Source organism: Varroa destructor, unplaced genomic scaffold (assembly GCF_002443255.2).
Source record: "Varroa destructor unplaced genomic scaffold, Vdes_3.0 BEIS01000002.1, whole genome shotgun sequence".
In the NCBI taxonomy this organism is placed as follows: Eukaryota; Metazoa; Arthropoda; class Arachnida; order Mesostigmata; family Varroidae; genus Varroa; species Varroa destructor.
The window spans coordinates 4200660-4226086 of NW_019211455.1; the positions used below are offsets into that span (position 1 = coordinate 4200660).

Below are 25427 nucleotides of genomic sequence, written 5' to 3' on the forward strand. Positions count from 1 at the left end.
CTATCGAATCGAAATATATATATATATATATTAGGTGACTAATTTAAATAGCAGTGAACCTCGAGCGCATGCAGTTGATGGCGTATGATATACATATATGTATATGCATATATATATACATATATATCACACTTCGTTCACTCTAGGTGGACACACATAGATACACTCAGATCTATAAAGGCCAATGGAAACTCAAAGATAAAGATTACCTTCATAATATTGATCAGCTACTCTATAATTTAAACGCCTAACGATCAGAAGTCACACAAACCACAAAAAGCTGACTTTTCATTTTTTTGCTTAATTAATGCGTTATCTGCCGTTAATATCATTATCAACGAACTTTATCTAACTATTGCTTTTGTGCCACGTTTTGTAATTCTTCGATCTTGTTTTCAAGATCCAGGGAACGTACTTTCGAAAACACAATTTCTGCAATATTTAAAGCGATTCCTCGATCGGGCCTAGAAACGTGTCAAGCGAGAAGTAGGTGAATAATTTTTATAGATAGAAGAATGAGCAAACGTAGCTTCAAAATCATATTCAATGTTCTTTTGTTGTCAAGGAAGTGCTTTAAACATTACCCACATCCGAATCGTCAGCAGTCATTTGATAATAGCTACTAATTACCAAATTATAACCGGATTATCGGTTATTTAAATAAAATTAGCTTATGCTAACTAAATAATTTCATCGTCAGCATGGAGGTCTGTATAAGCTACTTTCATTACATAATTATCCTATTTTCAGTGAATACATTAAGAGTAACTGTTTTCACATATACTTTAACTTAGAACTTAAAGCAAACCACTTAAAGACACCAAATATTTAAAAAAACATGTTGCGCTACAATCCGCTGAAAGGAGGAAGCATATCGCCACCGTTAATGTGAGCAATAAAAACTTGTGTTTGTGTAAGGTACAAACGTGAGATATGCCCATGAGAATTTTTCGACGATTTTGATTTATTTGGATTAAATTATTCGATTTTTCGTAGTATATTACTTTGATAAACTTCATCGAAGATTGTTATTTAAAATACTAAAAATAGCAATTTTGACGCACATTCGATCGGTTTGACTATAGGTTATTATGTATGTCATCAGTAATATGACAAATCCGCTTTATTCTGAATTGTATTTAATAATGTATGTTCATTCGTCAATTAAGGCAAGACTTATTGTCTTGCCTTAAATGTAATAAACTAGATGTTTGAAAAAAAATATCCAAGAACCAACATGTCGTCTTGCTGTTTGTTTGTTATGGACGAAATTCGTCGTGGACTGTTAAAAACATCTCAAGAGATAACATGAGTCCGCAACGATTTCCAGCTGATCATTATTGTATACACATTGTCATTTTTCAGCTATTTCGGTGTGAAAGTGCCCTAAGCATAATAGAGCTTGTCTTTTGTTGCATCGTTGACATCGCAAGCCTGCTGATATTTTCTCAGGTCGATACGTATATCATCGGAGCCTGAAGAAACTGATGAGGACCCGCAAAGCGTGGGATCGGCTTTGAGATGTTCCTTAGCCCTATAAAAGTGACGAAAAAGAATCGCTTCATTTCAACCATTGTATGATAACATTGTGTATTCCTAACGACAAAAATAAAGTACGCATCAGAGGAAATCACTAAATTATAAGTGATAGATATTATTAGTGTAGATAATTTTAAAGGATAGGTCATAGCCAAACAATTTTTCCCCGTGTTCTTCCTTATGCTTATTCAAAGATCTCTCGCTGTCCTTCAGGCAACAACTTAGCACCTGGCTATATTGGCGATGCCGCTATAAAATTGGAATTGATTATTTGAGTACGGGAGAACGCTAATGGACCTCGAATCAATCAACGTAAGATGAACGTGCAATTTCTACGGATTGTCTTCTTTGACATAATTATTTATATGCAATGAATGTAAATTTTTAACCCACCGAAATGCAGCAAGATGCGCATAGTAAATCGGAGCTGGAATCGAGACGGAACGCGATGCACGAGCATAGTTGTGCGTCAGATAGTAGATCATCTCTGTTATTTCATCTGTGGAAATCGGCTTGTCCGCGTGAATGAGCTGAAGAACACACGAGACAAACAATGCCAGTATGTAAGCAGTAAAATACGATTCGTTCCCACTCATCCATACATGTATCAACCGAAAAAATGCATACATCTTCGCACGAAGGTGGATTCGTAGACAAATTAAAAACGTCAACCATACTGAATATAAATAGAAAAGGTAAAGTTGGAAGAGCAAATTATATTAGTCAACAAATTTAAGAACATCTGTTTTAAACCCCAAAGGCCAATATGATAAGCTTTGAGCTACCACTAGGGCACCGTTGATTCGCTGACAGAACAGTGTTCATCCTTATTTGATATACACTACCCTACCTTTCAATAATAAAATAGTTTTTGTCAAAGATTTAGCCTGTTTTTTGCAAAATGCTCAGGTATTATTATTGATCACTAAGTAACGCATGTGCTGCACTAACTGGAACTACGGGTATTAATAATTATAGTGAGGCAGGTGCTTCCGTCCGTGCGATATACATACTCAGGTCAACCAATCATGTGATTAGAAAATTAATCAAAGACTTATCATGAACTACTCCATTTATTTTTCTATAATAATGTACCTGATAATGCGTAGGCCGTGACGTTCCTATGAGACCCTCATGAGTATACATATAGAAATCATGGTTCTTCGCATGAACCACATCCCTATCAATGTAAGTTCCGGGAGGGATATTGCCACTTCTCGTTCCTGTCCGGCTATCAACCACAGTAAAACGAACGTGGTGGCGTTTCTGAGCGACCAGTACTGTGATTGACGGCTGGTAATGGACCTGCAGATCGTAACAGGCTTGTCGAATGGCGAGCACCTCGCGGTAACGAACCTCTTGGAACTGGCCATCCGATACACCGTCTCTAAGATAGTATATATACTTTGGCTTTCGATCATCGTTTCTCTTCACATAGGCTTTAAGGAGCTTCAGAACAATTTCCCTAAGGTTGATAATATACTCAATCCGATTACTGCTTTCGCTGCATTGTACGCTGATTTCGGTACAGTACTTTGACGAATCGTTATTTATTGAGCCGACGACAGCAGCGATGGACGGATTCATGTCTCCCGGGCTTGGGTGTGTGACGTCCGCACCTAATACTATATATTCTTCTTGAAATACCTTAGGCACGCGTTGGACGATACTGTTGACGCCGTTGAGTTTTGCATTAATTTTCTTGAAAAGGTTGTCCACAAAAGAAAAGTTTAGCTTTTTTTCATTTCTCACGTTATCAGATTTAATGCATTGTGTTACTATTAGTTTGAAGTTCTCGTTAGTCTCGGTCAGACTCTTGATTTCCGAATAACTGGTATTCCTACTAAGTACGATCACAGCAAGAAGTGGTTTTGATGGGTCTCGGTGGCACCCTCTAATTTCTTCCATCATTTGTTTTGTCGTGGCAGGCATGCGCCAGTTTGGTCGAGCCAATATATTGGTTGGATATGAAATACGCATTTTCATTTTTTCACCTTGTTGTTTTAACATACTAGCTAATTTATCTATGTAGTTCCGGGGTAGGTCAGCGCAATCTACTACAACCCATTGAGGAACTTCGGCTGCTATATGGAACTCCGGCAGCTGCCAGCTGCCCGCCCTGACTTCAATCGATCGGTTACCAACTCGGATACCAGGACTCTCTAGAGTCCGACCGTCCGTCATGATAGGCGTATCCGACAGTCTTAGACCAAATTTTTTTAGTTCGTTGGCTGATGCAATCGTTCCTATGTTGTTTCGCAAAAACTGAAATCGCTCATGAGGTTTCTCCTGTGATACTCTGATCATTTTCGCAGTTTGGTCGGGATTCAACTTCTTCCACGATGGTTGGTCGCGCTTGACGATACAGACCTCTATCGGAAAATAATCAGTTTTTGTAAGGTTGGCACGTTTGACCTCAATACATTGCAAATTTGGATATCTAAGAGGCGTTTTAGGATAGGTCTGTGCAAAATAGGCCGCGACGCTTTTTTCTTGTTTCTGTTCATCCATGAACATGGTCCGGTTCACTGGAGTTCTAGTTATCCCAGAAATTTTCACCGTGCGCCCGTACGTTGTATGTTCCAGCTTGACCATAAGTGATTTAACCTCTTTCTTTAACGTCTCCACCTGGCCAGCATTGAGGCCGCTCATGGTGAGTGCCTCCCTTGAAGTTCCGAGAACATCAGCTGCATAGTCGATAAGTGGCAACGCAGCGGCAAACACCGTACGAGCTTTGTCGACAACGAGCAGAGGCTTCCAATCGGCGTACATAGTCGCTGTATAGATCCCCTCGCGGAGCTCCTTTCCCCCGCCGAGAGGCCTACCGACTTTGCCTGGCTCGTAGTACAAACGATTCACAGCAACCCATTTTTTGTTCGAGAAGGACGTGTCAACGACGATGTTCACTGCTTGTAGTACTTCAGGATCCAGCGTGTTTGTCTTCCCCTTATAGAAAAGGTCGACTGAACTCACGTCTATATCCAGGACATGCATCAGCTTCACCGTGTACTCCACCGTGCGCCCTCTGGGTGTCGGTACGTTGACCTATTGCGAAAAATAATTAGAAAGCTTAGAAACTCATTAACTTTTGTACATCTCAAAGGAAAGAGGCGTTACTCTTACGCACTCCGAAGAGCGAACGATTTCTAGTAGTGGTGATTCAATATGTTTAAGCTTTACTCCTACTCTTATGACTATACTTGATTCACTAGTTAAGAGAGAAACAGGCTCGAAAAAGGCCAATACGGTAGTGCTTGGATAAATCGGCTGCAAGAGGTGAACTAAATATACACGATAAAACGGCTTCTGATATGTATTTAATGGTAGAACACTTTTGTTAACTTTTAATTTTAGTCTTTCAGCTCATTTTAGACTTCACACAGGTCTAGGCTAGTTTTAAATACGTTTATATACCGGTCATCAAAATTCCTTTTGTCACCGTATGGCAAAGCTGATGTGCCGCCTTAATAGATCATACCAATCTTTACAAGAAATATCATTTTATGTGATCATAGTGAATATTGTTAGGTCCGACTGTTTAATGTGGGCTGATCAGAAAGCATTCCCTAATCTTGTTTTGTGACATCCCGCAGTAGGACAAAACGTAGCTCGAGCGTTGTTTGCATCGAGCTCTTCTTTATCAGTGTATTAGTATTATTCGAGGGGCTCTAAAGCACGTAGCTAAGTAAAATGAGACTTGATGAACGGGACAGGATTAAAAATAATGATATTATTAATTATCTGCCAAGGATACATTTAATGCAGGGCTCACGTTAGTCAATATAAATGACTCCTTGCAGGAAAATCATGGTCCTGTAAATGGGAACTCGTTAAAGACTCGACTGAGATATTATAAAAAAGGTGATTGCAGGCGTACAGTGAAATATCTTTCACCGTCAAACGGCTTGCGATTTAAGATGAGAATTTTTCTTCCATCGTACGCTGGTAGATCGTGGCCCAACGTACTTCCATGTTTATTGAACACGTGCAACATGATATCGCGACACAGACCTCTGGACGCGATTCGATCTTTCAGCTTTATCGTATCCAGATGCTCCAACTCAACAGCTTGCTGTTAAAGAACAATAAGAACAACACAATTTACAAATAGAATAGCGCAGAATAGAATAGGGCAATAACTACATTTGCTTTTCAGTTTTGATACAATCACCGCTTGCTGCATGTATCGTGCAGATTTACCTGTTCGTTACCCCTGTGGATCTGTACATCATACTTGTACCAATTGGCATCTGGAAACTCGAGTCCATAGCAATTGGACATTAGCTTTATTGGCTTGCCTTGGGTACCTCGTTTTCTGTAATCGCGGAATGAGTTTTGGCCTACTTTGGGAAGATGTGCGAATACCTGGAAATAGGCACCGTCAACCAAAGTATCAATAACTCGTTCTCTTCTAAAATCAGAAACATTTTAGGAAATATTAGTATTGGTGCATAATCATAATCATCAATACTACTATTATTATTTTTACGACTATTTTTTGTTGAACAAATATGACATTTGTAGCAGCGAAGTCAGGCTTAAGGTAAAGGTTTTGTGGTGTAGGAATTAAAATTTTGGAAGATTGCCTATGCCAGTCAGTACTCACAAGTAAAACAAGCTTTGCTTTACGGTTCTGAAAAAGTCTGCTTACATTACACAAGAAAGTATATGCTTTATTTTCACAAATATATATGAAGATTTCGATGCAATTAGTCCACACATGTAAATATCGGGTTTTTGTGAGTGATTACGTGAGTGATATAAAAATTAGTCAGTTTACTGCAGTACTCGTACTGTGGTTGGCTCCTGAAGGTTAAATGCGTCTTTCTTTTCTTTTGAGCAAACGGCTGAGTCTCCTGAGGATGTGGGACCACTCTGTGAGGAATCCGGCGCAGGATGTGTGGGAGCAACGGGAGCAATGCTTTTTCCAGCCAATCCGCGACCACGACGTCTACCTTGAACGCCTTGGCTTTGTTCCCGATCCTTTTCAGTTGCCTGCAGTCCTGTAGCAGAACCTGAAGCAGGAGGAAGCTCTGATGACTTTGAGGGAACAGGCTCCAGAAGGCCGGATGGATTACTGCAAGAGGCAGCTGCACGGAATAAACCTCGACCTCGGCCAACGGCGCCGCCAGAACTTAAACCTTGAGTTCTGCTTAACGGAGCCTGGGAAGGAGGTGGCGCAGCCGATGGCTCTGGAGGATTCGGGGTTGTTTCACTCGAAGCATCCGTATTTGCTTTTCGAAGTCCGCGGCCGCGGCTACTAATATTTCTGGACATCGCACCTGCTGCCTCGGGTTAGTCTCGCGTTCCTAATGATCCTGAAAATGCATCAGTATCAAAAATTGTATAGGGCTGCAACGAATCTGCTCAAAATTGACTTCCTTAAAATTGTTTGAGTAATAGATAAAATTCTTATTCATATTGAAATTCCTACATTCACGGACTAAACCTAAACACTGCATATGATTTACCATTCATCGTAACATAATATCAAAACCAACATAATACAATATTTAAACATCCTTTTGATACGTTTACTAGATGGACTTATGCCCTTCTTGCCTTAAAATGAGAATCTATCTCTTTCAAAAACATGTAGAAGCTGACCATCTGCTTGCTGCACAAAAATTTGAGTGGATACATAGCAGTATAGCTAAATTTTTTAATGTGAAAGTGTGCGGTTACGTTTTGTTTTCTTAAGAAGCAACAGCATTATCTTTTGATCGTCATTATTTTATTACTCCTGATTCACCAAGGGCATGGAGCACTGACGTAAAATTTGGCATTAGTAAACCTACGAAATGCAGTTATTGGGGAATATGCCGTAAATGCAACTGATCGTACGTCCACAGAATAGCGTGGATTTACGATAAAAGTACATTGAGCAAACGGTTTACAACACGAAGCGCTAATATTGATTGTGTGATAAAAAAAAAGGTGGCATTACTACAGGCTGGGATGGCTCGAAGCAAGCGCAAAGGTCAAATGGTATTAGCAAAAGATTACGGTCCCATTTTACTAAAATAGGTGGTCAGTCTATTTTTGAGTAAATAAGACTGACCGTTGTTAGTCAGAAGTTGTTTCCGTAGAAACAACGACCATACTTAAACTTTGATAATCAATGACGAACTGCATTTGTGACGTCGTTTTTAGTTTCGTCAAAATCCGCCAAGCGCATCCAAATAATTCAATTTCCAAATCCGAATGTAAGCGGTCCATTCTTAGAGGCTTCAAATCTTTACAATAAGCGATGTTGAGTCCAATTATTCGGCAGGTAAGATTACGTTATGACAGAATGCATTAAACCATCTTTCAAGCGGGTCTGACTATGTGGGGATGGCTGGATACGAAAACAGCCTCGTCACCACAAGAACATCTACGATAGAAATTGAAATCACTTTAATAGCAAGTTTTCCCTCTAGGTCGATACTTCAAGCAAAAGTTATTCTTTTTCTCAAAAAAAAAAAGTTTTCCTTCAAAAAAGGAAAGGAAGGCAATATTCAGACCAGATAGTATTATACATGTAGAAACTTGTTTTTGGGAAATTAGATGACAGAACACAATGAAACGGTATTATAAAGAAAGGGACTAATCATATAACCCAAATCTTTGATATAAAAAGTTTCATTAAATGGCTAATTTGACTTAACGGTGAAGATAATCTGAACTGTAATTAGTCAACCCCATTCATAGTACACGACAAAGAAAAACCGTAAACTATATATATCTAATTTTCCGATAAAAATTTCCGAAAAAAATAAAAGCGTCTGGGTATTTAGCAATTAGCAGAGCGTTACCTGCGGGATTCGGTCCGTGCTTGTCTTATATCGATTGATTTAATTGAATTCGTTAATGCTACACGCAGCTTAGTACACACAAAAAATCATCCCACGACGCTGACAAGGTAATCCGTTACCCTTAGCTAGCTATTATTTCGTCAGCCTGTTTTAATACGACCGAATCTGATTGTTATACTATAGAACACATTTCCGTTGTATAAAGCATTACTTCACAATTGACGTTTATTAAATATTCACATCATCTTGGAACTCATTTTTACTTCATTGTTACATTACATATATTAGCCTATTACATAGGTGGAACGATGCGACCAGTCGGCTTTCCACCCTTTTTTTAGCCGAGATATCCTTTTTACATATAGAGACGTCTATAGCATTTTTACTCAGCTCGTCGAGATCTATCGATTTATAGCAAAATATAAGCATGCTTCGTAAAATACCGTGTTACGTTTTCACTTTGAACGGTATTTTCGACTCGCAAATTGAGATTGCTGTAAGCAAATAAATTATCTTCCGATTAAACTTACCAGGCACTTGCGATTAAAACCAGAAAATACTTTCTTATATAGATCTCTATCTAGGAAATGTTTTTCTCAGAGTCACCTAAGCGAAACCGTTACTTTATTCAGTTTTTGGCCTTCTTCATTCCGAAATATCTACCTAGGTTATAAAAAGATGTTTTGCATTTTTATTCGATTCATGGAGATTTATTATTAATTGGCATCAACAAATGACGTCGAACCTTGCGTGGAAACATGTCTGTGATGTTTTTTTCTCTAAAAAAATGATTTTGAAAAAAATTGTCGCACCAAAATATTCGCTGCTTCAACTTGTGTTTAAGAAATTTTCTCAAAAAAAATGCTTAGAAGTCCCTTAAAGCTGGTTTACATTCCACGAGAAGGACGATGGCACATTCGGTTCTTCATAATGTTCGTGCAGAATTACCCCTTTTAAGTAAGACACAATTGCATTTTTATTTCCCATTTCCAGCTTGCCGCAAACTAAGGATTTCCTGTTACCCTTCATACAGTTTGGTTTAACTTAAAAAAAAAAAAAAGATATTAGGTTACTAAAACGTGTATAGTATTTCAATTCTGCTCGATAAATTCTTGTGACTGGTGCCAAGAACCCCTGCTTGTTTTACACAGAGCTCCATGTATATGTTTGAACACTTTTTACACCCCATTGTCCTATCGTAAATCATTCTAAAACAACCTGCAAACCCATTTGTGACTAAACCATTATCGAATTATAATGTCCACGGTCGTAGACTTAATGAAGTCTGCATATATTCTACAAAACAGACAGCTACACATGATCTGACAAACAATAATAACTTGACACCGAAATCCGCGTACCTGCTCATCATAATTAATTTTAGCAATGTAAAATGATAACAGTAAGCAGCCACCTTACCCAATAGCACTCTTACGGACACAGGCAAATTGCACTAAAGGAAAATTACACGTCCTGCTCCTACCTGCAATATCTGGACAAACTGTAGGGGTCTGCAAGGATTGATTATTACTAATTTGCATAATACCAAATAATTCGATCTTAAATGCTTAACAATTAATAATTAATTTAGGCTCGAACCTTTCTGCGTGAACCTAATAAACAATTAGCTTAAACTCAACACCGCACGTTATTAGATTCTATCAACACTGGTAAGCCTAATCTCTTTCATAAACAACAGAAGGAGACCGAAACTGTCGTAACACTACTCAGTGGCGGAATATTCAAACCAACGGCGCGAAAACAGTGGACAATAATAGTGAAAATAAATATCTGAAAGTAATAAAGCTGATTGCGATACACATTCTGCATTTTCGGAAGTAGTAAAACGTACTTCGAGTTATTTACAATAGAACTATTGTCAGAATGGACGCACTAATAATGCACTTTGGATAAACACCAAATATACGTATATTCTAAACAAAGCATTCAGTCTTAGAATAATTAAGCGGCAGCTGGTAAAAAAAAAAGAGCAAAAATTATAGCTTACATTTTTAGAGCGGCATAACGCAGATAAAAGACTCTTAGTTCACTCCGAAAGACTTCTCATCAAAGTATGTTCTGATAAATTCGTACAGCGCGAAAATACAGAGATGATGACAGATATATGCATTGAGTGCTTATTTAATTAGGAGTATACCTGTGGAGAAAGCATCAGAGGTCCAGCTGCTTCTTGCCCGTTACCTACAAAGACTTTATCAATCTCGTATTAGGCTTCTAGCGCCCGTCGTTCAGCACATGTATTTGTTCGCTGTGAGTTTACCTATCCGAAAGAAATTGAGCTATCAAACCGAATACGAAAATGTTAATATATTTACGGTAATTCTATTACGCGAAAATGCCTAAACAGCTTTAGACGTAGTCATTCGACCTCGAACCCCACGCACTACATATTTTCAAATAAACATTTAACCATAGTTAGGAAGACGTTGTTTTTTTTTTAGTAAAAAAGCGTAAAACATTCTATTTCAGGAACGAAAAATTTAGCTTCTTGATCAGAAAGGTCAGGTAGAACGACTTTTAAAAGTTATAAATAGTGCAGACAAATAACAACGGTCTTCGGTCAAATAAAAGTACTTTTCTTTGTTGCTTTGTATATATCATAATAATATTCAATTAGCGATCTGGTACATTGCGAACTTTATTTCGTTTTATTACATAATAAAAGCATCATTGTCTTTTACTAAAATAAGCAGTCATTTACTATGGTCCCGAAGCCCGAGTGATGCACACCATTGTATTTTAAAAATGAAGAATCAATATGAGTAGATAAATTACATAAAAAGCATTTTATTATTTCAAACATTACTTATCATCTATACAATCATTACACAATTAGTTTCCCTAGCAAACGTTATAAAGTGATGCCATGCTAGGCCATCGACATTTGCAGTTTTAAAACTGAGGTGGACTATTTTGGCTACTTTGTCTATGGCGTTAGCGCTCGTACAGCCAAACGGTATCGACACCTTCTCCGTATACTTTTTTAGGTTTCCAGGCCTCAAAGGGAAACCTGCAAGCCACAACTGTGCTACCCTTTTCAAGTTCCTGTTCGCACTTCAGCTGCAGCTCTTCCATCATACACTCAACACCAAAGACAACAACCGTGTCGTGTTGATTAAGCGAATACTTCCAGAGGTCCTGTCTTTTGAATTGTACCTCAGATTTTACACCTAAGGTTCGAAGAGCAGCGATTCGTGAATAGAGTACCAACCATGGATTTAGCTCTATACCAACAAATTCCGAACCACCTAAAGAAGCGGTAATGACATGAAAAAAGAAGTTAAAAAATATGGTAATCATTGTTTTAATAACTTCTTTATGCACACAAATATGCAAATTTGTGATATGTTAAATGATATTTTTCTGGGTATTTGTTATGATTACAATAATATCTAAAATATAATTCATAATTTCGCTGAATGAACTGAGTAACCTTTTATGAAATCTCGTGTATTCAGATGTTGCTAACTTCTGTATAACAGAGTGACGCTTTGAAAATTTCAGTTTTCAGTGGATACCCGTTTTGAGTCTTTGGCTAATTCTCCGACATCAATATAGAAGAAAAAAGTTCAAGATAGATCTGCGTTTATATCTGTCTTACCGATAAGACTTCTACTAGCTGCTAGCGAGTTTACAACACGGCCATCTCCTGAACCGAGGTCTACAATGCTTTTACAACGACGACCTCGTAAGACATGAACAACGTTCGAAACCTGAAATAAATATATGACTGCATCTTTCATGAGCGTTTTATGGAATAATATTGTGAAAGATATTTGAAACAGATAACCGTCCTAATGGTTCGAGCAGCGAAGTTTGAGGCCGTCAAGTGCAACATCGCCATACAAAGCGCCCACAATTAAAATACGAATTAAACTTTACAACTGAAGAAAACTAAACATAAAGCTATTAAAGCAGAGTTTTATTGCAATAAAAGTATATAATAAAATAGACTAAATAAAGTTGATCGAGAAAATACGTTCACAATACACTCCTCGACAGAGCACCGCTGTCATATGCATTTTGTGTTTTCAAATATTAGAGTAATACATTGATGATGTATTTGTTAAAAAAAAACACTTGCCTGCGTATTCGTTGCCGGAACGTACGGTAAACAAATTCTGCGAAAGGCAGGCGCCAAAAAAGGTCCGCAGATCGCCAAAAGACCTGTAGCAACTCCTCCAGTTGCAGTCGCTGCTATCAGACCTATCTGCGATTTCGAAATTGAAGAAACTGGGTCTGATTGACAGACACTCATCTCGTCAATGTCTGTCGAACCACTGCTCTGTAAAGTTTCCATCAGCGAATTCTTAAAAGCAGACATTATCCAATTTATAATACCTCTTTAGTTAAAAATGTTTACTTGGAACTTTTTCTAGTTTCTGGGACAAGCGGATGACAATCATGTGTTTACTGCTCATTCAATGATCTATTTGTAATATTTTAACTAAGCTTTAAATCATGCTCGTCCTTTTAAGTGAATAAAAATAGATTTTCAATAAAAACAAGAAATCAATTAAGATTGAATCTTTAAAATACGCGAACACCACACACCAAAGGAAACGTTCTAAGCGCGACCAGCTGTTCCATTCGATACAACGACACAAACATGGTCTTTTCTAGGATATACAATAGAGCCCCGCAACACTCGAAAGTAAGTGAAAGAAAAACTTAGCGTAGTTTTTTGTAAAGATCAAACTTTTCAGTCCCTTTAGCATGACACTTGAGTCGCAATATAGGTATACGCAAAAGCAGATCATTATTTATCATTATAGAGGGTGGAGGTTAATCAAATTAAAAAGAAAAGGTATTCTTTCGAAACTGTCCATAGCATATGTATAGCCGATTGAGGCTTGAAGCGAAATATTTATGCTGTTATGACGTTCTTGCGTGACAAGTGTTGTGACTTACTGACCATCCGCACGTCATTACCGAATAAGTAATTATATAAAAATACGAAATATCTGATGCTGCTTGATAGCGAAAATTGATACCAAATTGTTAGCTCTTTGCGTCCTACCAGGTTTTTACCAGAGGACACATTTTTGATAAGCAATTTACGTGCCACAATAACATAATCTTTTTATCTATTTGATTCTTCTACCGCATTCTAACCTCTACCGCAGGTTTCAACATTGGGCAGCTTCTATGTGACTTAAAATACATAAAGTTGAAAAATGGAGGTTTAGAATCAGTACGAAACCTTGACTGTGATCCCCAGTATATGCTTGAAGTGTCTAGGAGCAAAATAAAAAAAAAATCCCTCGTATCCCATACTGTTCCACCTGCTACTTTAAAACTGTACCTTCATTCCTATCAAACATCAACAACAAGCGATGCAGTGGAAATTATGTGGCCGTTTCTGTTCCCCTCGTACCAATCTTTGCATTAGAATTCTCGTTGGCCCAAATCATAGACTTTGTTCTAAAAAATTCTGTAAAGGGTCCTATTGAAGGTCTTGCCGTTAAGACAAGCGCGATCTTAGACTTCATTGAATGTAAGGGCCAATTGTAACGCTCATGATATCGTTAAGTGCTAATACTGAGGCGACGTTTGGATGTCGAAGCGTTGTACTGTGGCCGACGTCGGTTTATAAGAAGAGTGGCTATTGAGTTGGACGTTAGCGGGAACACAATTAAAGCTGATGATATTACTGAATTGAGGAACATTTTAAAATTTCAATCGAATAAGCAAAATGTTAGTTAGGATGTACATCGCACAAACAGAATGAATTATTAACTGAATTGCTTGGTGTGTGTAAGATAAATAAGGACAAATATAGAGTAATGAAAGACACGGTGGGATATTAAAAATATTGGAATAAAAGAACAATACGAAATCTGCGTAGTCTGTAAAGATTGTGACGTAATTGATTTGGAAGTTTAGTTGATTTAACATTGACACGGACAAATTAGCGGGTACCTTCAGAAGATGAGAACTTCGAGTCAGTTGTGTTGATATGATAAGCCGTGAATGAATGAATGATGTAAGTTGAGTGTTGTTATAGCTGCATGCTTTACGTGTAATTTTTAAGAATTAAGTAATATTTAACTCGTTCTAATGTGGCTGGCTATATATAATTTGCCGTACAGGACAATCTATATATCTTATGCTTTGTTTTTATTGAACCACATACTGCAGTATAGGGATTTCGAGTTAAAATAGCTAAATTATATATATATATATATATAGATTTTCTCTGGTAGGTGAAGCATGAAATCCATTAAATGTTTCCGATTTAAAATAGGATTATAAAGCTAACGCTGTGGGTGGTGCATCGTTCCCACTGAGAGACTCGTGTCATGTTTTAATTTCCTAGCGTTGTACGTTCTATTTATAGTGGTCTATGAAAATCGCTTCTTTTCTCTAGAATACCCCCAACTTGAAAAATTCTATCTTCGATTTTGAATTGGAGTCTTAGTTATGACACGATTTTACCCTTGATCCGTGTGTCTCAGCTGCAATACTTGCTTACAGTGTTACACTAATTTTACTACTATGTAGTACATTTATTAAGGACCACACTTCCTTTCCCTCTGTATAATCTCTTTCTGAGAAACGTTGTAGGCACCATAGTATGTCTTCATGTCGGTATTCTCAACGAGCCTGCATGAGGTGCGTAATAATAGCGGCGTGTATAAATCTGACGTTTAGAAAAACATCAAAAGCATGTTATATAATTTTTTGAGATCTGAATATGATCAGGCCAAGTTTTGTTTGTAATCACTGATGGTATTTTCGATGACTTGCTTGCATATCTCGAGCGGTCTTACTCAACTAACAATATATCTATTACAGAGACATTTAGGCAAGCCTTTGTACACCATTGCTACTCGATCTCACTATGACAGTGACGTGTTACTATGATAGTTATGTGATACCTGTATTGTTCCAAGTATCTAACTATGTTATTATGTTGATGATGTTTGAGACAGCATAACCTAGCAGAGGGCGGCCCTTTGTCAACTGATAGATATTTACTATCGGCAGGTTAGTATTTAAACACATCCAATGTTATACAACCTAATCCTATGCGGATAATTTTTCATAATGACTGCATTTCCTGAGTTCATATGGTTGTTTCGAAAAGCATCACTCATATGAAAAGCATTTCATTTCTTAGTTTCCATTGGAACTTCGTCACACGTTCGACACTTGCCACTTTTTGCTAATTCTTAGTAATTAAGAGTAATAAGAGAGAGTATTTCTTTAGATAAATCTTTGATTTTCTCCTGGGTTTATTGAATATAAGATCGACCTTTTGATTATTATTAATAATATTAATGCTTTATTTATATATTATTCATCTATTCACGTAATGACGGCAGTTTATTGACGTATAAACTGATAACAATCCTGATAGCCATGAGGAGTGAGTCGAAACAAGACGTTCATGTCTTTAATCATAGGCACTACAAATGTATAATATAAAATAGCACACCTTATCATTATTAACATTATTGGCGCGTTTGCGTCACATTTTCGATCTTTATTTAACCTTTATTTTCTGATACAGTTTAGATTTTCCGTTCTGGAGCATTTTCATCTACACTCATTTAGTCGATTTCTCAAGTTCTAACACTCATCCTTCTCCACTCGCTCATGCTTTATCTTTCTTTTTCGCTTTTGTTCTGTTCGATGTAATTTTTTTAATTTGAGCGCAGTAATATGCAATGAACATGTCTCCTCTTAGGGGATAACCTTGCGTAAGCAAAAACTCGTACGAGAAACGTTTTTCGGTCCATGCACTATGAGTATTACGTAATATTAGTTAATAACATGATAGCAATAGCATTCTTATTAGCTTGTCCGTCATCACAATATTTATAACAGCCCAACAAAGGCGCAAGTGGCGCAACCTATGAGTCGCTAGCATTTTTTTACCATGACCGTACTCCGCCCAATATGTAACCGGCATAAAGAAGTTAAGCGAAAGGAAACAACCGGAAACCTAGAAACCAAACAGAGCCTAGCAACGCTTACAAGCGTTGGTGCATATAGGTCTAGTATATATAAATAAAATATACCTGCAATTAACGATTCTTAGATATTCATTAAATGTGTGTATGAACAAACAACAATATATTTATTATTGACAATTCTATGCCATACCCTAGGAATCTTCGTTTCTATATATGCTAATTCTTGGGTAACAAAGCACTATGTAACACAGCCAAAACAATCCTTCTTAGTAGATGCGCAAAGTGGAGAGCGTCGCTTTGCTTATTCAGCCGTCCTTTTTCATGTGGCTGAAATGAAAATGACTTAGTAGTTCTGGCGACAAGAAGTTAAAGGGACTCACAACGCTATGTGCATTATTATCAATATAAAAAAAAAAAGAAAATACGATCGCTATAGAAATCATTACATCTATCCATCTGTTACAGTTTGCGTTTAATTTATGTAAACTTTGTATAGACTGGGAGCCAATTTCATTGATACGTTACCAATAGCGCAGTGACAGTGACTCGAACCCTATTATCCCTACTGATTATATACTATTGCCTTCTTCGTTGCGATCCCTATTTTCTGTTATATATGCCCTCCATGGAAAGCTAATTAAATATAGCCGTTCTTGTCCATTATTTAAGATAGCTTAAAATTCTACCGTCAACTTGAATCTCTCTTTTGCTGTTTATACCTTTTTCTATTCTAGTGACGACCTCCGAGCTTCCACTTAGTTTTCCTCGGCCAATTCAGTGTTCTCATCTTCATTGATAACTAGTAAACTGCTGAAAGAATTTGTACGTCTATCTGTTCCGGTTAAATTGATTAACCAGGTTTAGAAATCGAGGTGCAGTGAATATTAGTGATTGCATTAAATAGAAGAGTCACTTGTTCTTCGACATCAATTGCGAACACTCCCGTTGTACATATACCCTTAAGTAGTGACCTCCCATGGTCAAAATCAGCCACGTATGCTTTTGTTTTCGTTCTTGCTATGGTGAGAAATCCTTAGGCGAATTAGATGACTAGAGGGGCAGTTCAAACTTGACGTCAACCGCCGCACTCCTTGCTAGTCCTACGATCTGCGAAAGCTTGACGGCCATCTTGGCTGCCTCGTCCAGGTTATCGCATGCGATGATTTTCAGCTTTGAAGCAGCTATTAGAGCCTTAGCATCGTCAACCTGTTGAGGAGAAACATGAATACCATCAAATGAACATGAAAACAGAAACTTCAAAATGTTGGAAACTAGTTTTATTCCATTAGGATTTATTGTACTCATCTATATCGCTTTCTCGGCATATTTATGCAAATAACAGGTTCTCAAGAAAAATAGCCACTGAGTAGATGTATCGGTTTATTTATTTTTTTCAGATAAGAAAACATGCCTCTTACTTAGCGCACCTGAGTTCCTTGAAGACGGCATACAATGGGAATTTTGAGTTGAAGCGTTTCAGCGGCTTTAATAACTCCTTCAGCGATAACATCACAGCGCATAATACCCCCGAAGATATTCACCATAATTGCCTGTACCTTTGGGTCACTCGTGATCAGTTTGAAAGCTTCAGTCACCTGAATATGGTAACAAAAATTACGAGAAAATAAATAATTATGAAACTTTGATTAAACGACGTTCCCACGAAATCCTGTAAATAAATAAAGGAGATGTAAATTATATGAAACTGACATGAGCTCCTTGTAGTAAAGGTCAAATTATGACAAAGTAAAGGTCAACATCAATGTTCTAAAACAACTTTGTCCATGTCTACTGTTGTGGCATTGTCAAATATTGGTAAAAACTACCTGTTGCGCAGTGGCGCCTCCACCGACGTCAAGGAAGTTTGCGGGACTTCCTCCATGTAGTTTAATAATGTCCATGGTAGCCATGGCTAGACCAGCTCCATTGACCAGACAGCCAATGTCTCCATCAAGCGCGATAAAGTTAAGGTTGTATTGAGCGGCCTCTTTCTCCCGGATGTCTACTTGGTCCCAATCGCGCAGCTCAAATAGTGACTAGATGGGCGGACATTACAGATTATCGTCTTAGGTCTTGTTCAGCTGTCAACTTTAACTTAAAATGCTTAATCTAATAACTAGTATAACTTATAGCATTTTGTAGGTAAATTTTTATACAAGCATAGTCGGTGTAGATCTATGATAAAAGGGTGTTGTGTTTGCTTTCGATTACCATTTACCCGTCATTATTAGGTAGATATCCACGGAAAAATATGGACGTAATGCTTCAACATCATCCAGTACATTAGCTTGTTAAGTACTGACTGAACATTGTATACCCTATTATATGGAGTCATGAAATCAATTAATCGAATCTGAATTGAAACAAATGCTACCTTCTGGCGATACTCAGCGTTGTCATCGAATCGACATTTGGCATCGAGGCAATACACGGTATCATTATTATCTTCTACCATCGGGTTGATCTCTATCATGGTCGCGTCGTACTTGCAGAACACCTTGTATAGTTTATCGACCATCACAGTGGCTTCGTCTAAGCTCTTGCCCTGGAAACCAAGCCGCTGACAGAAATCACGCGTTTCGGCCTCTTTTACGCCGTCTTTCAATGCGAGCGTCAGGATAGCTTCTGGGCTGTCCTTGGCAACCTAAAAGTAAAATTACGACATTTTTCCCTTATTTGCCTTAGCTGCTTACCACATATTGTACAAGCAAGTCGTAGCGAAACCCCCGTAGCACATCTGAAGTACTATGGAATTGAGATTGTTACAAAGGCAATAAAAGACTACCTATGTATAGTAAACTAACAAAAGGCGTTCTCTATTTTTTTTATCAATAAACATAAACAAGTTACACTCTACCTCCTCAATGTTGACGCCTCCCTGAGATGACGCAACAATTATAGGTCCATTAGCGCTTCGCTCCATCATAATGGCAAAATAGTATTCACGTCGGTTGTACAACCGCTCACTGATCATCACCTGATTTCAAAGGCAAGAATCACTTATCAATAGAACGTTGGTTTGATCATCAGTGCTTTTGTGTGCCATGTTTTATTAATAAGAAAGGCATATATTCGATATCGTAGATCATGTATAGCGCAGTGATAATTTACAAATCGGTTGAAAATAAGAACTGATATTTACGTTATGTAATTGAGGACCGTGTACCCACCTTGTTCACCTGAATACCCTTCTCTCCGGTCTGTTTCGTAATTAGCTTATGGCCAATCATCTGTTGTGCGAGCTTTTCCGCTTCCTCAGGGGTAAATACAGTTTTAACACCTCCCTGCAGGAGCAAAGAAACAGCAGTCGCTCGGTTAACTCGAGGTAAAACTATGCTACTTTGATTGACAATTTTAGTTACATTTGCCAATAATTCGGTATTTTAGAGCGGTAACTCAGGTTATGGTTAACAAAATAATTCAAATGATAATATGTCAGCTATTGCGTACGAATGAACAAACTTGGGCAACGACAAGTCTATAGATTGGTGGCCTTATGATTTCCAATTACGGATCAGTGGAGTGCATAATTTCAGAGTGTTACGACATAATAACATAAATGTTCTCGTATTTTCGAATACCTTTAGTCCAGAATCAAACACGCCTTTGCCTCGGCCGCCCGTAAGCACTAGAGCTTTCACAACGAAGTCTTTCGCTCCAAGCGAAAAAGCGACCTTGCGGGCTTCCGAAGCATTTGTAGCGACACCAAATCTGGGAACACATAATTTATGTGAAAGTAGATCACATTCAAATAAATAAGTTCTGTTTCAGTTCAGAATACCATTCGTTAAGGGCACGTACCTGTCCTGCAAAATTTCATAATATCGCCAAAGTTTCGAGCTTTGGCTCGAAACTTTGGCGATACACAAGTTACAAGTGATATTACACGCGACAATTTCCCTTCCTAAGTAAAACATAGCCCTATGACAATTGCATTCGCTATCAGCTTCCAGATGACGGCCTTATCTTCCCCCAACTGTATGCACAGGACTGCGACACACGATGAGGGTAATCATGCATCATGATTTCACGTAAACGATTTTTCTAAGCCGTTTCAATGCTGGTTTATGAATCTATAGATCATTTCGATGTTCTAAACACTTAAGAACATCGGAAAAGACCGTGGCGATGGCAGCTTCGTTCGAGCGTTATGCCCGCCGTTTTTAATAACATTTCAAAATTAATTTCAATTAGCAGCGTCTTGACGTATCTTTGAGAGTTCGCATTACATATCTGATCATTATTTTTAGAGTTATCATTTCTTTCTTATAACAGTACGATTAAATTCGTTAAGGAACAATATTGGGGTAGCAATACAGCTACGGGGAAGCCTGTACCTTGCAAAAGGGCTGCGAGTGTCACTGTGATTCTCTAGCCAATAAGTTCCACTTGGGTTCAGCAAAGGAGAAAAAGGTTACGCGGTAACTAAAAAAAACGCAACATGTACTGCGTGTCATTGTTATTGCTAATCGTTTTTCTTGAGCGCCCTTCGGGTTCTTTGGCACACCTGCTACAGTATATTAAGATATACACTGGTGTATAAGAGAAAGTAAGGCTAGACGAGACAGGAGCTATATGAAGGTCTCTATTATGCCCCAGCAAAAAACGTTGATTTCAAAAAGAAGCCATTAGCAACCCGCACAACCCAGCTTAGTGGCGCTGTAAGGGCTAACGACATAAATATCTTCAAATACTATTTTCTCAAAAATGAATGAACATTAGTATGCCCGTCACCCAATCATATAAAAGAGAGTGACAAATATATGGAAATTCCGTGGCACCGCTAGTTTCCCCTAACGTGGCACGCTTGCATTGAACAAATTTGGGTCCATGTAGATTACTTTACACTATACGCTAACATTCGAAGAATAGGATAACCTTTTTCCAAAACGATCCACAATGCAGTAATCCGATACAAACTCTCCTTTAATATAAAAAGATATTTCTTTAGCTTGTCTTTTTTGTACATAAATAATAATAGCTTGCTTTTTGTTTTGGACGTATGCTACATACTTGGGCACCATGACTCCATTTTCACGAAGTATAGTCATCGAATCACTTTCGAGCAGATTGAGCTGACGCTTCGGCGAAACACAAACAGTTTCATTCTGAAAAAAAAGTAGAGATAGTTATAGTTAAAATTCTAGCTATTTCGAGAGATGACATAGGTGCAGATATTATTGCGGTCCGATTGAAACAGGCTTCTTTTTGGGAGAGGCGTTATTATTCTAAGAAAAACAAATTTGTCATGACAAACTGTTTGTTTGTGTGTATAAGAACAGATCTTCAGCTTACTGTCCTTAGAAGCTTTTTATTGGAATAATTACATTTTCCAATTCGATATACCGACATGACCGAAAATGATAGCGAAAATACAATCGAAAACTGAAATAAAATCATGGTAATTGTTGTTTTAAGGTTAGCTTTAAGTCAGATAGAACTCTTAATAATAATAATATAATATGAGACATGTATAATCTTTATTCCCTCTCGTGTGCCCTGTCGGGCCTTTAGTGGCACCCACTTAGTGGATCCGGAATATTTTACATGTTAGAGGTTCGAAGTCAGATGGCGGCAGTCACTCAATTCCGATGTTGCGTCATAGACCGAAAAAGCGCGTCATTTCCAGTAAATAGAATCGTCAAGTATTTCAATGCACGCTAAGGTAATAGATTAATTTGGATAATAAAATGTTTGCTGGCGCGTAGTGTTATAGAATCAAAGGATTCATGCATTTCAACATATCACAGCGGAACAAATGGTGATTAAGTTAGCTAAATGAAAACAGGCATTAAGAAATCGATTTACACATGAGATGCTGAATTACGCCAATACGCTGCAACGACAGCTAAGTTTGTTTCAAATAAACTGAGAAACGTCCTTTTAAACGTCATCAGTGAGCTATTAAAAACCTATTCTGTATTAGTTTGTTTTTTTTTAGCGATGTTGAACAGATAATAACATCCATCTATAAATACTGCTCTTTGTTGCTGCTCAGAGTAGCCGAATGAACACGTCGAGTATAATGTATAAGTGCAACGCATTTCTATAGGTATATTGGCCATTTCTTCGCAAGCTATGTTGTTATAAGTACGATTGCGTCTATTCTAGCTCGGCTTTAAGCAACAACCAGATAATCAGAATAGACTCACTGTTAGACGCGCATTGTAGTGAACACCCAGTTTGACGACCGACTTCACTGCCAGTTGCCTGCGCCGCAGTTAAGACGGGCCGTCAAATAGAGTTAAGCGTTTACCGCAATTATATTTAATAATAGCCCAGTAATTTCTTCCAATCAGGATTTTTTAAAAATTTTTTTCGATGACAAATGTGGTCAAGCCAGATCGTGCCATCCAACCATCTCAAATTAACCTATACTACAGATATATCATGTAGATACAGCGAGGATTACATATATAACAATGCACACTGAACAATTCCCCCTGACGAAAAAAAGCTCTGATCAAACCGGATCTAATATATCATAGAGCTTACCAATCATTATTTTATCCACGGTATTAGTACAGTGAAATGCTAGCCTTCTGGCTAAAAGCGGCCACGGGTATGGGAAAACTGAAAGTGTCTTCCGAGCAAGAACAACATGTATACAGTAAAATTGATCATTGATCAGAAATAGTTAAATATAATGGGGAAGAAAAATGACTCTCGATACTGTGAGTTAACTCACGACAGACTTTTTTATTTATTATTTTATTTATTATAAATTATTGGTTCGCCTTTACTAGCAAAGCCGTCTTAATAACATATAGCGTCAACGTTGTCATCTCTGCTATTACCATTGAAATCTGTGAATTTGCCTTCGTCGAAGGAGAATGACATAGTCCGCTACATCGATCTGTTTTATAGAAACGAAGTTTCGCTCTAAGGAAACAGACTGCAGTTCTAAAGCCACGACCGAAATTGATTGATTCGAAATCATTGGGTACAGCGCCCCCATGCTCCGGCAGGACAATTTTAGTGTGGCTACAGCTTTTGATCATCTAGAGATCAACACACTGTCACTACAGAACTAAAATGCAACCAAGACGAACTCAAGGTGTAATTAATTTATGGCCAATCCGTGCCTTAATGTTATGTCACAAACGAAGCGAAAAACGTTATAAGAGACCTTATTTAGAGAAGTCTTTAAGCATTTGATTATTAAATCAGTCTCAGTTTTGCGCATTATTTCACTAACTAAGGTATTGCGGTTGTAATTTCGCACGCCGCTCATAAATTCCCATACTTGGTTCCTATGAGATATTCTTGGAGTGATAACGGGTCTGCCTAGTAAACTTAGGGGAACGCGAGATAATCTAGGTTCGGAACAAAGTACTTCGTTTATATTGACAGGAGCTAACGGTTTGAAACAGTGCTTAACTATCATAGTATCGAATATGTAGTATCGAAAATCTAAAGTACCAGTTTTTCTACCACACCGAAAAGGCCAACGATAGCACAAAAGTCTGCAGTACACTCTTAACCGCCTTGTTCATTACTGATTGTCGCATATCGATATGTCAATACTACTAAGCACTTGCGTCTATCTTGCGCATATCCTTCTTGTTAATAAATAAAACGTAACGCATCTCGAACGAGTGGCCCTGCCCGCTCCTGTTTGAGAAAGCGGAAACTATTGATCCTGAAATTGCCACTCGCAGTAACTGGGAGTCATATTGATGACTGTGACGACATAGTTTCAATTTTCAGTTCATTGCAATAGATACGTGCTTCTCGTTGGAAATACTTAGATCTTATGATAGCAATAATGGTGGTCCACTGCAGCTTCTGCTTGCTCAGAATCAGTGTCAATTAGTTAACAGCACACCGTCTAACCATTTTGCCAGTGCAAAAACAAAATAAATACTGTAGACATGATCCCGACAACACAGATAAGATAAAAAAAAACGACATTTGGGAGGTTATAAGCATAGCTATGTTCACAATTAATAGCACTTCCATATGTGTGCATTTTTTGCTTTTTCCTTAGCTTTCCATATGCTATGCTCAGAAGGTCATAGGGAACAAAAGACAAAAGCCGTCCGGTCAGCACCAAGACGCTTGACATTTATTCGTTTGTGTCGATTACTGAGCTCGACTCGGCCAAGATCGTTTGGCTGAGTCAACGTCAGTAGTCGTTTTGGCTGTATACACAAAGCAGGTTCATACAAAGAACACTGCAAAAAATGAAAGCAAAATAACTTATTAGATCACAACTATTCAGTTGTTTCTTTTCAATGAAGTAGAGGACCATCACATTTAATTAGCTCGCTTGAAAGCTAATTCTAAAAAGGTCGAAATCGTCTATGCGCGGTGTTTTCACATTATTACCATGACCCTTGAGCGGTTTTCCGGGTTTCGCGCAATGGAGCGAGAGAGTAAAGCATTGAATAAGATCATTAATATCGTAATATTATCAACGACTGTATCAACATGCCTTTTCGGCGATTGGAAGGTCAGTAGGTTGGAACCGTAAGTGGTCTTCCCGTATTTTTGACCCTATAAATATGTATATGCGATATACGCACACACCCTTTTTCTATCCATGTTCCTGCTAAATGTCAACGAGCCCTCGATGACCCTAGCACAGAGCCAGTTAACTTGTTTCTCGCTTTTTCAAGAACCATGCATATATATACGTACTTATATCAGATTACAGAGAAACGGCTTTAATTTTTTGATTGTATGCATTCAACTACATTTCAAATTACTGCACTTGTGTAACTCTAGCGAGACCCGGACCCACCTCAAGCTTACGGGTAACCAAAGCCCGTCCGAGCTTTGCCGTGTGCCTCAACATGTCGACCGCTGATATGTTGATGATATATCCTAACAATCAGTCGAACGGAGAACTAATAAAAATTTAAATGATCGCACAAGAAACACTTTTCCATCCAGTATGCACAGGTAAACAACTGCACAAAATCTGCTATTATTGTCGTCGTTGTCGGTTAAGTTGTAAGTGTCGGTTAGAGTGGCAGGCCAAGTGAGCACACCTCGCTTAGATAACCCACTGGTCTCCCTTGCATCTGCCGCTGCACACCCTATCCTAATAGAGAGACAAGGATGGTCTCTGACAATCGCTCGAAACGCCGCTTGGTTACAATGTGAATCAAAAGGTGGCGCCACGGTCGTAGTCAAGGAGCCG

The 25427-nt window shown here is 38.1% G+C and overlaps 3 protein-coding genes and 1 long non-coding RNA gene across 7 annotated transcripts; 1 reads left to right on the top strand and 3 right to left on the bottom strand.

The window, feature by feature from the left end:
- Window positions 1-934: 934 nt before the first annotated feature.
- LOC111243938 (protein argonaute-2-like) lies at window positions 935-10088 on the bottom strand. 2 transcript variants are annotated; one of them, XM_022790307.2, is made up of 7 exons: window positions 9936-10088; window positions 6334-6857; window positions 5740-5904; window positions 5417-5611; window positions 2635-4584; window positions 1933-2069; window positions 935-1534 (listed from the first exon to the last, which is right to left on the bottom strand). In XM_022790307.2, exons 2-7 carry the CDS (start codon window positions 6814-6816, stop codon window positions 1387-1389), a joined length of 3078 nt encoding a protein of 1025 aa, XP_022646042.1. In that variant the 5' UTR covers window positions 6817-6857; window positions 9936-10088; the 3' UTR covers window positions 935-1386. The 2 variants fall into 2 exon arrangements, with proteins under 2 accessions (XP_022646042.1, XP_086835501.1); XM_086979375.1 differs by lacking the exon at window positions 9936-10088 and adding an exon at window positions 9820-9843.
- Window positions 10089-11120: 1032 nt separating this feature from the next.
- Window positions 11121-13054, bottom strand: LOC111244504 (ATP synthase subunit C lysine N-methyltransferase). Of its 2 annotated transcripts, none has more exons than XM_022791706.2 (4): window positions 12912-13054; window positions 12442-12666; window positions 11959-12070; window positions 11121-11605 (listed from the first exon to the last, which is right to left on the bottom strand). In XM_022791706.2, the coding sequence occupies exons 1-4, from the start codon at window positions 12966-12968 to the stop codon at window positions 11292-11294; spliced, it is 708 nt and encodes a 235-aa protein (XP_022647441.2). In that variant the 5' UTR covers window positions 12969-13054; the 3' UTR covers window positions 11121-11291. The 2 variants fall into 2 exon arrangements, with proteins under 2 accessions (XP_022647441.2, XP_086837132.1); XM_086981006.1 differs by having other exon boundaries at window positions 12442-12642; window positions 12912-12983.
- On the top strand, window positions 12666-17984 carry LOC147757274 (uncharacterized). The gene is made up of 2 exons (XR_015321859.1): window positions 12666-13011; window positions 17677-17984. It is a non-coding gene; the product is annotated as an uncharacterized LOC147757274 (long non-coding RNA).
- Window positions 15806-25339, bottom strand: LOC111245869 (succinate--CoA ligase [ADP-forming] subunit beta, mitochondrial-like). 2 transcript variants are annotated; one of them, XM_022794782.2, is made up of 9 exons: window positions 25026-25339; window positions 21293-21387; window positions 19861-19990; window positions 19450-19563; window positions 19137-19256; window positions 18654-18923; window positions 18106-18315; window positions 17707-17874; window positions 15806-17485 (listed from the first exon to the last, which is right to left on the bottom strand). In XM_022794782.2, exons 1-9 carry the CDS (start codon window positions 25077-25079, stop codon window positions 17330-17332), a joined length of 1317 nt encoding a protein of 438 aa, XP_022650517.1. In that variant the 5' UTR covers window positions 25080-25339; the 3' UTR covers window positions 15806-17329. The 2 variants fall into 2 exon arrangements, with proteins under 2 accessions (XP_022650517.1, XP_022650518.1); XM_022794783.2 differs by having other exon boundaries at window positions 17345-17485; window positions 17698-17874.
- Between the last annotated feature and the right edge of the window lie 88 nt (window positions 25340-25427).